The 10,524-nt window shown below is 41.6% G+C and overlaps 1 protein-coding gene across 1 annotated transcript in view; it reads left to right on the forward strand.

The window, feature by feature from the left end:
- Positions 1 to 10,460, forward strand: part of ZNF462 (zinc finger protein 462) — a 51,153-nt gene extending 40,693 nt beyond the window's left edge. Inside the window, exons 9-12 of the mRNA XM_010140112.1 lie at positions 1,297 to 1,520; positions 3,872 to 4,004; positions 8,850 to 8,964; positions 10,256 to 10,460. Of these exons, the coding sequence (XP_010138414.1) occupies positions 1,297 to 1,520; positions 3,872 to 4,004; positions 8,850 to 8,964; positions 10,256 to 10,460 (677 nt within the window). The remainder of the gene's footprint in view (positions 1 to 1,296; positions 1,521 to 3,871; positions 4,005 to 8,849; positions 8,965 to 10,255) is intronic.
- The last annotated feature ends 64 nt before the right edge of the window (positions 10,461 to 10,524 follow it).

Here is a 10,524-nt window from a genome sequence, read left to right on the forward strand (position 1 = left end):
TGTTCAGTGAGAAGCTAAGCAGGATGGAATATTTTGTTGTGCTGCAGAAGAAGTCTTGTGAGCAGCAGTGGCATGTGGATTGGCCAAAAGTGAATGTACACTGGAATTTTTGCCACCTTCCAGAAACCCAAAGAGAGTCTCTATTTCTGTAGTTGTCTTTGGATGTGATATTACCTTCCTCACTAAAGAAAAGGGCCTATTGGCTCAGGGACATATGTGGATGGCCACATCTCACATTGCCCTAGCCTTCATGTCTACCATCTAGATTCAGACCTGCATTTTTTGTTGGTTTGTTTTAGTCTGTTGTTAGGGATGAACCTGCATGAAGAGGATCAAACTCCTCCTTTAATCCGCGTGCATAAGGAGTAACAATACTAACACTAATCAGTGTTCTAGTTCAAAAGGCCACTTAGGTAACAAAAGCCTATAAAGAGGATCTTCTGGTGACCCTCAGCTGGAGGGTCAAATTTGGAGTTTCCCTTGTGCACACTGCTCTGGGAACCACAGTGGATGATTGTTACTCACATTGGATTCTGACTGTCCAATGACTGAAATTAATTGTTAAACATCCTGTTAAACGTCCATGCTTGGTTTGAGAAGTAAAGAGTTTTAAAACTCAGCAAGAGCATTTTCAGTACATGCTTGTATCCATTATCTGAACTGTGGGAATTGTGACATGACTTGCACACAGATTTTGAATCTGAGTATTCTGAAAGCTGTGGATGTGTTGGGAAGTTTCTCTCCCTGGCTGAACTGCACAGCCTCTTCTAGGAAAAGGTGTTGCCTTGCTTACCCTCTCAGTCTCCAGAGAGTAGCTAATAGGTGATGGTTAGAATACCAGCTCCGTTTTTTATAGAGTCAGCAGGGTGATGCTTTGGGAAGCACCCTGCCGTGTCCTTGTTTGTTACATTTCCAGCATCCGTTCCTGGCTGCTGTCAAGTACTGAACCAAAATGGACTTTTGGTCTGACTGATTTATGGCTGGTTTTGTATTCATAGGCTCTGCTACTCTGACTCACAGATGGAATCTCCTTTGCTCCAAAACCTCCATTCCCATTCTTTTCCCTCAGAGGCAGTTTGCGAGGACACCTGCATTTGTAGTCTTGGAGGATTAACCCTGTCATTGCTGGAAGAATTGTTGTCTTGTGGGGTTTTTTTCAGTCCAGCTTAGCTCCCATTCCTTTATAAATGACTGCCTACCCATATTTTCTTGTGTGGATGGTAGTGCCCAAACTGTTGACATTTGGGTTTGGTATTTCCTAAAATTTGTTAAGTGAATGTTGTCCTGTCCCTACAGAAGAGCGGGTCGTTCCCATTGAAGTCTGCCGTTCCAAACTGTCAAAATACTTGCAGGGAGTTGTTTTCCGCTGTGATAAGTGTACCTTTACCTGCTCCAGTGATGAGAGCTTGCAGCAACACATAGAGAAGCACAATGAACTGAAACCTTACAAATGCCAACTCTGCTACTATGAGACCAAACACACAGAGGAGCTGGACGCTCATCTTCGAGATGAGCACAAGGTAACATCCAAATAGTTCTAATTTGTAGCATCTACTCTTTGCAAATGCTGTGTTAGTTTACTTGCATGTCAACCCTGAGTAGCCAGCTTGCCATTGGGTTTTTTTTCTCTCATGTTGGGCTTCACTTCCTCTGATTTTTATTGTTTCTTTTTTTGTTTAGAAACCCAAAATTGAGGGTTTCTAAAGCTGTTCAGATTGATCAGAATTGGCAGACGGTTGTATGCAGAGTGTTATTATCTGGAAAAGGCACTTGTGTGTGCTAGATTTATTTAAAGAGGGACAAAAATGGGTTGTGAAACAATATTAAAGCTGTGTGATTCAGCCTCTCTAAAAGGCAGGAGATTCCAAACATAAGATTGCTCTGGCAACTTGAGCAGCCTGACATGCCATGCATATTTTAATAACAAAGAGGGCAATACATACCCATTTATATTTAACAAGGGAAAGATAAACAGCCAGTATAACCAGGTCCTAAGTTAAGACTGCTTTGAGAGTTATTGTGGAGTGCCTGAATGCAGACATGACCCAGTGTTTGAGAAGTCATCAGAGGCTTTCCACAGACTGTTAGCTTTGGATTTCTCTAGCTGAGAGTCACTTTAAGTTCTAGAACTGAGATGTGTTTTGGAATATTTGTTAGAGTGCTTCCTTGTCACTTCTCCAGGGGAGGCAGCTAGATGCCTCCACCTGTTGGAGCTGAGCTGCCCAGGTCCTCACTAAAAAACAAGTCACTCACTCTCCTACTTCACTGACTGAATGACTCTTTCCTTACAGCCAAATACATTTACATTGACAGTATTGACAGCAGAAGTCCCAGCAAAACTTTTCATATTTAAAAAAATACTTGGCTATCTTGTAAAAACAAGCTCTGTTAACTCATGTTGGCATGCTATGCTTATCTGCCCTCTGTTTTTTTATTTCTGGAGAGTCTTCTGCAATTCACATGGTACATGAGATGCACCGTGCCTCCTAGTCTCCACAGCAAGGCACCTGGCATATCCGGAGGGCACTGTTCCTCATTCTTCTGACACAGTGCATCAGACTAGGAAGTTTATTCCCTTAGTTAGCTCTCCCTTCCAATCTGTGGTGGTTCCAGTAGTGTCGGGTATCTTTTCCCCTTTTCTCTTAGGCAATTTATATCTTGCTAATTTGTGTCAAAGTTCTGTACCCAAGTGATGCATTGCACCTTACAGAGTTTCCTGTGCATGAGCTGAGTTGAATTAAGTGCCTTGCATGTGGTTTTGTTTGTTTAAATCTCAGTGGTTAATGTGTTAAGTCAGAGAACCTCAACACAGCTGTCTGTATAGAGTAGTGCTAGGACACCACTGCATTTAGGATAGTTTGCTATTTGGAGATCACTACAGTCTAATTTATGTGCTACTTAGGTTCATTCACATTCCCTTTCCCACAGTAGGACAAAAAATAGTCAGTGGGTGTTGATATTTCATTCAGCATCTTGCAGGAGGTGTTGTATTATATTCCTCTGCTTATATTCCTCTGTCTCCATCCTCTCTGCCTCTGTGGCTCAGTGCCTGTGCTGCTGGAGAGCTGTCTCTTTGCATGAAAGATGAATCCAAAATCCTTTCCAGCAGTGATCAATGAGCTCAGAGTGCACTTGTAATCCAACATGTATTAGCCCTAGTGTCCTGGTCATGCTCCATGCCTCTACTGTAAATCTGGACTGCTCCTCTGCTGTGTCTGTTGGATGTGGTGGAGTTCTTGACTTCCATGCCCCAAGCTGCTCCTTTCATACTGCTGCTGTGAGCTGTTAAGTAGCTGGTGCATTTCACCCTAGGGTTAGCCAAATTTGACTGCTGGGTGAAGTGTGTCCATTATAGTCAGTGTATCAGTTTGCAAAGCACTTGGCAGCCCCTTGTAATGAAAATGAATCTGTTATTAATGAGGGAAGGTGTATGTGGCAAGCAGCAGCCATGTGCTAGCAAAAGACCTATCCTTTCATGAATGAAATGGAATGAACCAGTCACAATGAATTTTCCTTCAGTGCGGATGTGCAACAGCAGGGTATGATCACAGTAGTTGAATGATCTCATAAAAAGATGATGTAACTTAAAGTGGTTTTTGCATTTCTTGGAATTTTGTTTTAATACATCAAAAGAAGGAAGAAATGAGGGATGATTACTGAATGTCACAAATTTTTGAAAACCAAAAATGAGAAATGCAGAATGAAGAGCAGAAGAATAATCACTAAAATTGGAAAGAAATTATTAGGTGACTGCGTGTCACCTGTAGCTGCGCAGGCTTTGAGGTGTACTTGATTTTATTTTGCATATGTGATGGTTTTTCTGATTAGCTAATTATTGTGCTGGTTGCTGACAGAAGTGTTTCTTTCAAAGGTGAGTCGTAATTTTGAGCTGGTTGGACGGGTTAACTTGGACCAGTTGGAACAAATGAAGGGGAAAACAGAGAGCTCCAGCAGTGATGAAGAAGAAAAAGAAGAAGAATTAAGCCCCAAGACTGAAGAGAGAGGTCAGTGGCACTCTTCTTTTTTTTTTTTTTTTTTTTTTTTTTTCTTGGCCCCACAAACTGCCCACCCCGCCAAAAAGACGGAGAGGTGGCGTTTGGTCCCTTCTTTTTTTTTTTTTTTTTTTTTTTTTTTTTCCTGGCACCACAACATGCCCCACCAGTCCCACCAAGCGAGGTCAGCTGTTGACTCTACAGCACATTCCTGTAGAGCCATGCAGGCATGCCAGCAGAAGCAGAATGGGGCTTTTGTGAAGACAATACTCCTGGGGGAATCTCGTATTTCTAATCCTTATTACAAGTTTTCTGACTTAAGAAAATACATACTATGGGAAGACACAGCATCTGTGACTTATCTGCCTATGCAGATAATATCTATAAGGGCTTGGAGAACTACTTAAGCGGAGTATTTTAGTGGTCTGTTAGATTTTCTGTTTGGTATCCAGTTTTCAGCTTTTCACTTGGCATTGTTTAAGCAAGGAGTGAAGCAGTCGTGGCCAAACTTTTTTATGGGCTGTTATTAACTGTGCTCAGCATTCTTTTCTTTGTCAGACACCATCAGTCCTGTTGCAGTTAGTGAAGTTGGCAGTACTGAAGCCAGGGTAGGTCCATACCTCCCCTATACCACTGTGTCTAATTTTGTATCTAAGACTAATGCCACTGATTTCAGCAAAGCTAGGTCATGTGCTTGCTAATGATTTTGGTCTGGTTGAAGTTAGATCAACAGGAATAAGTAAAATCTCTATAAATTGAACTAAGGATTTCTTGTCTTTCCCTCCCAACAACATTCCCCCATGAAAACCAGTTTATTGAAGTATTTGGTGTTGCCTAGTTGCTCTGGTGCACAATTAATCAGTCAAATTCAGTATGTTCACAACGCTTTAACATCTTTAGCCTTGCAATGCCTGTATGTCACAGTCCTGTATGTCACACACCCTTTTGATGACTATGGTTAGCCAAGTTCTATGTACTTTAACTAAAGGTACACCACTATCTTTACCTTTCTCCTCCCCAGTTTTCAGCTTTCAAATTCATTCAGGAGTTGTTCACAAAAGAAAATGTTTCTTCCTACATCTTTTCAGACATTGAAAAATTCATATTTCTGGATTCACAGGTTGTTTACAAAACAGGAGAGGTTCAGATCATGCTTCTTACATTGTAATAGCAAGACCCCAGTATCTTGGCTTTTGTTTAGTGTTCCTGCAGCATAAATTTGGTCCGCTTTTATCTTTTATCACCAGCACCTTCACTTCAAGTGTGGTTAGTAATAGCATTTATTTAAATGAGAAAGGAAGTGAGTTGGATAGGAAACCATTTATGTTTTAATGAAAAAATATCCTTCACAAGATCTTAGGTAGAGCAGTAGAAAAATCAGAGAAAGACCTAAAGGGATGTTTGTTCTATATGCATTTCAAAGTTCAACCTCACTAATTCATGTGGAAGCATGCTTGTCTGTTCAGGGAGAGCTTTGACCCTCAGAGCTTCATGGCTGGAATAATGATTGTGTGATGATTTGACTAAAGGACCAGCTCACCTTAGCTGCAGAAGTAGCTGGCTGATTAATGTTTTGTATAGACTCACAGCAGGCAGGGGATGAGGAGTCATGCTGTCCTTGTGAGAATTACCTTAGCCTTACATACAAGCACAGGTGCTGAAGTGACCTTGGAAGCCATGGTATCTAGGCCAAAGAGAAGAAGGTGCTATTTGCCGAGCTTTACAAATCCCTGTAAATGCACCATGGGGAGGGGAACAGCTCAAGGTGAAGTTCATTGTTTAAATTGGCTTTAGGTTACACTGTGAAAATGTAAAAATATCACCTTCTATGCTGGAGATGTAGATTTGCAGGGATAATAGATAAGTGTTATCTTCATGTTTCATGTGATCAATAGTTAAGCAAGGGATAGTGTCTTAATAATTCTAATTTCTATTTGGTACTTCTTTCACCTGTATCTCAGCTTTTTTTTTTTATCTATGACTGGCTAAAATGATTTTTACATGCTTGTTCAGATGACCAGTCTAAACAAATCATGCGTATTTTCAAGTTTGTTTTGCAGCTATTCTTTCCTGATTGGCCTATAGGGCTAATGTTTCACCGTTGTTATCATTTTAATCTGTTACCATTAGTAATAAATCATACTAAAATGGGTAGAAAATGAAGAAAACCTATAAGCCTACTACAGCAAGGGTATTTAGAAAAGATCTAGTTATATTCACTGTATTTTTCTAGACAAGTTGTGGATTACCACTATAAGGTACAAGATGTGGGGTACACTTCTGAAAAGTATCCCAGTGAGGGTGCATCTGTGTGCTCTGAGTATCTGGAAGCAAATGCTGTTTGAACCCTCTGAAGTCTGTGACTTCGGCAGAACCAGGATTTCTTCCCGTGAATCAAACAGCTGTCTAGGTTCACCACCTTAACTTCAGGCAGGTAGGTGCAGTACTGAAGGTGCAAAGAAGATTGTGTTGCTTCTCCAAATGGGCTATTGGACAGTGGACCAAAGAACGGCTATTGCACGTGTGAACAGGCAGAGCCGGGCAGCAGAGCCCAGCAGAGCTGAACTGCTGTCTTGTATAAGAAAGGAAGAGAGTCACTGGCTGCTGATAAAGCATAGTAGAAAATACATTGACCTGGGAGGAAGAAGATGGGGGCGGGGGGAAGAGGGAGTCTGGCATATGCCATGGAAAGAACAACTCCTCCAGCTGGTAGAGACTGCATCCCAGAAGGACAGCCTGTCTTTACTGACCTTTTTATCTTGGTCTTAGCAGAAACTGGAATCAAAAAGTGTTTTTCCACGGTAGTCAAAAATAAATGTCCATGGGTTCTTGTACAAGTGATGCAGGAAAACCACAGAGAGGTCAGGTGTATGTGCAGTCTGTTACCTCTCGTCTGTGAGCCTCAGAGAAGAGCAGCTTCTGATACACCTGCAGGGAAGCCGTCCAAATTCACAGCCCTAGAAGCAAAACTGATCTGGAAGAAATGTGAACAAGACGATGTGTTCTGAAGACATGAGGGATTTACTAGAGTAGCACTTGCTAATCTTAATGGGAGTTGCAAGTGTAAATCATGAATTGGTTTGGTTTGGAAGGGACCTTTAAAGATCATACAGTCCAACCCCCTTGCCATGGGCAGAGACATCTTTCGCTAGATAGGTTGCTTAAAGCCCCATCCACCCTGACCCTGAAAACTTCCAGGCATGGGGCATCCATACCTCTGGGCAACCTGTGCCAGTGTCTCAACACCCTCATCTTAAAAATTTTCTTCCTTATCTCCAGTCTAAATCTACCCTCTTTCCATATAAAAACATTACCCTGTGTCCTATCACTACAGGCCCTGGCAAAAAGTCTCTTTCCATCTTTCTCATAAGCCCCTTTTTAGAATTGGAAAACCGCAGCAAGGTTTCTCCAGAGCATTTACTTCTCTAGGCTGAACAACCCCATCCCTACCTATTTGAGCAAAACAGATTCTCTGTTGCATTATCTCTGCTCTGCAGAGCCCCAGAATAAACTTCCCTGTTCTCTACTGTACAGTAGGTATGTTCTTGTATAGAACAGCAGCATTTACCTCTAGAACTTTTACCCTCCATGAATATTTGTCCCTGTTCCATAACTAGTCTGTGTGCTGCGGTGTGTTTATAGATTTGTACCACACAGAAGGTATTAAAATCCACATGTAAACTGAACTAATGGCATTGACTTACTTTCTGGTGTTCCTCATGACACAGCACCTTGTTTTGTGTTATTTATCCACATAATAAATCACTGACAGTATGAAAAACAAAGTGGGGTTTTTTTCTTTCAGGGGGAAGAGGCAAAAAAGGATTTTAAGAAGCATTCCGTATAGAACTTCAGTAAAGGCTAGCCAGTGAGAAATGTGTCACCTGAATACATTTACAGGACTTACAGATAATAAGAAAGGTGTGAGCAATTTTAAGTTCATAGGCTGATCTTGGACAGAAAATCTGAGAGAAGTGAGCAGACATCAGAACCAAAATGAGGCAAAATCCCTTTTCTTTATTATGTAGTTTGGGAGGAGTCAAAAAGACATTCTGTTGATTTCTTGATGAAGATAATCCCTGCTAAGGAATTAATGTTCTGAGCAGATGGTGCTGTCTCATTTCCAGCAAAAGAATCAAGTGAGATAGTCCATGCAATTATTTTTAATGGCTTGTGTGGTGATCTTCTTAATTTGTGAGAAAATGTTTCATCTTTTGTTAAAGCTCGCTGTGTTCATGTGGAGCTTGGCTTTCAGAAATACCACTCCCTGAGCTGCCAGTGACTTCACTCGTATTACTTGGTGCTTGACACTTCTGCAAATGAGGCCCCAAGCACTTTGTATAAAAGATTAGGATGGGATGAAACACCTATGCAGTTAAGATGCAGGACTTAACCCATGAGACTTCATGATGAAGGGATATCTACTTATTATGAGGACCACATGTTAAATGTACCAAGTCTTTGTTCCTAAAATTTGTACTAGCAGTTAAAAAACTATAGATGGGCTGTAGTGGGTTTTTTTATTTTATTTTATTTTGCTTTCAAGCCATTTCAGTCCTAAACGTTTTAGTTTTGAATTAAAACTCCACAGGCTCATTTGTTGAAATACAGGAATAGGGAGTAGTAACTCGTTACCCTTATTTCCAGAGATGCTTTAAGACTTAGAATGGGATTTGTCACTTGCAGTGTCACTTTGCTTTGTGAGAGTTGCATTTTCACAAACACAGTTATTTAATAGGTAAGTCCTTTTGCCTTTCGGGGATGAGAAGGTGCAGCAGAGGGGATCAGAGTAGGGTCACAGCGGTCCCTTCTTGTGCTGGCAGTTCCAAATTAATAAACTATGCTGTCTTTTTCCAGGTTCCATGATGTTTCCTGACAGTGGTGCTCCAGAGAAACGCTTCCCATGTGAGTTCTGTGGCCGATCATTTACAGAAGGCTCTGAGTGGGAGCGACACGTGCTGAGACATGGCATGTAAGTGGTGTACGTTCCTTTGCCAGCCAGCCAAAGGTAACATTAAGTCTCTGTGCATTCCCCCCACCCCACTCCTTGCCTCCCCAGAACCCCTGTGATGAAGGCAAACACATTTCTGTAAAGAACAATTCTGACTGCCACAAGCATGGATACAGTCACCAGATGTGCCTGCATGGGAAGTTCCTGTTCATCCTTTTTAACTCTGGTGCCCAAGATGGCTGTAGACTGTTAAAAATCCCAGTGTGGGTTTTATCTCTTAGAGTATTGTGATTTTTTTTAAAATTATTTTAGTAAAAACAAACAAACCCCCCCCAAAACCCTCTAATACTTAAGATTGCCCCAAGGTGAATACTACTTGGCCAGGACTAACTTTACCTGACTGTATTGTTGATTTTGCCTGCCAGCAGAGCAGTGTAAAAAAGGCAGGTGGTTATACAGAATCTTCTAGGAAGGAACTGGGTGTTTTTTCCCCTTTTTTGTTATATCTCTTTCACATGTTTGCAGCTAAACTTGCATAGCAGTGCAAAGAATTATGTGCAGAGAAATGTCAACACCTTTAAGGGAAGAGGAATCAACTCCTCCTTAAATGTGCATAGTGAACTTCACTAGTTCATTTTCAAAGTGAAGATCTTTGCTCTTCTAGAGCAATGTGCACACCGTGGGATGATACACATCATGGATAAGATAGACATCTCTAGAACAATCATCTTCCTGCTCTGGATGCAGATCTCGTTGGTAAAAGAAACCTCTTTGCTGACCAGAGTTTATTCAAAGAGTAAACGTCATTCAGTGTTGCTGACATGTGGAAGACATTTGGATACAAAATTGTGGTTTAACTGTGATGGGGTGAGAAATATCACTCCTTTTACCCTTAATCTTGTGTGCCTAAATACGAAATGTTGCAAGGTACAAAAAATTTTATTGGATCATTAAATCTTTGGGAAGGGTACTCATTTCCTGTGCCTTTGTTTGGTACCTTGTAAGTCTTGTTTACTAGGGACTGGGGAAAGGGGAATACAAGTCAGAACTGGGCTTCTTCCTTCTCATCTCATACCTGTCCCTGTGTAGAGCAAAGAAAGAATTGGTTTCAAAGCTTTATTTGTCACGGGTCCCACTGGCAACTTCCTTCCACTGCCTCTCCTTTTGAGCACGAGGCGGCAATCGTGCAGCTGCTGGCATCTACCTTTTCAGAAAGTGATCTGTTTTTCTTCCTCGTGCTATACAAAGATGGGCTTTGCTGTCCTCTGTATCAGCTGTAAGTGTTTCTGTTTTCTGCTGCTTGGCTTTTCAGGGCACTGAAGGAAAGCAAGCACAGGACCAGTGAGGACAGCCAGCCAAAGGAGGACATAGAAGAAACTGTTAGCACACTGCCAGAAGAAAAAGAAAGCATTGAGAAAATGGTGGTGGACTATTCCCACAGCAGTGAAACAGCAGTCAGTGTGGTGGTAGCTGCTGACAAACCTCTCCAAGACAACTCGGAGGCCAAAAACGAATAAGCATTTGGTGTGATTCTAATCAACCTACTTGAACAGTGGTGAACGGGGGTGGGGCGGGTGGGTG

This window comes from Buceros rhinoceros, unplaced genomic scaffold, assembly GCF_000710305.1.
Source record: "Buceros rhinoceros silvestris isolate BGI_N320 unplaced genomic scaffold, ASM71030v1 scaffold4867, whole genome shotgun sequence".
NCBI lineage: Eukaryota > Metazoa > Chordata > Aves > Bucerotiformes > Bucerotidae > Buceros > Buceros rhinoceros.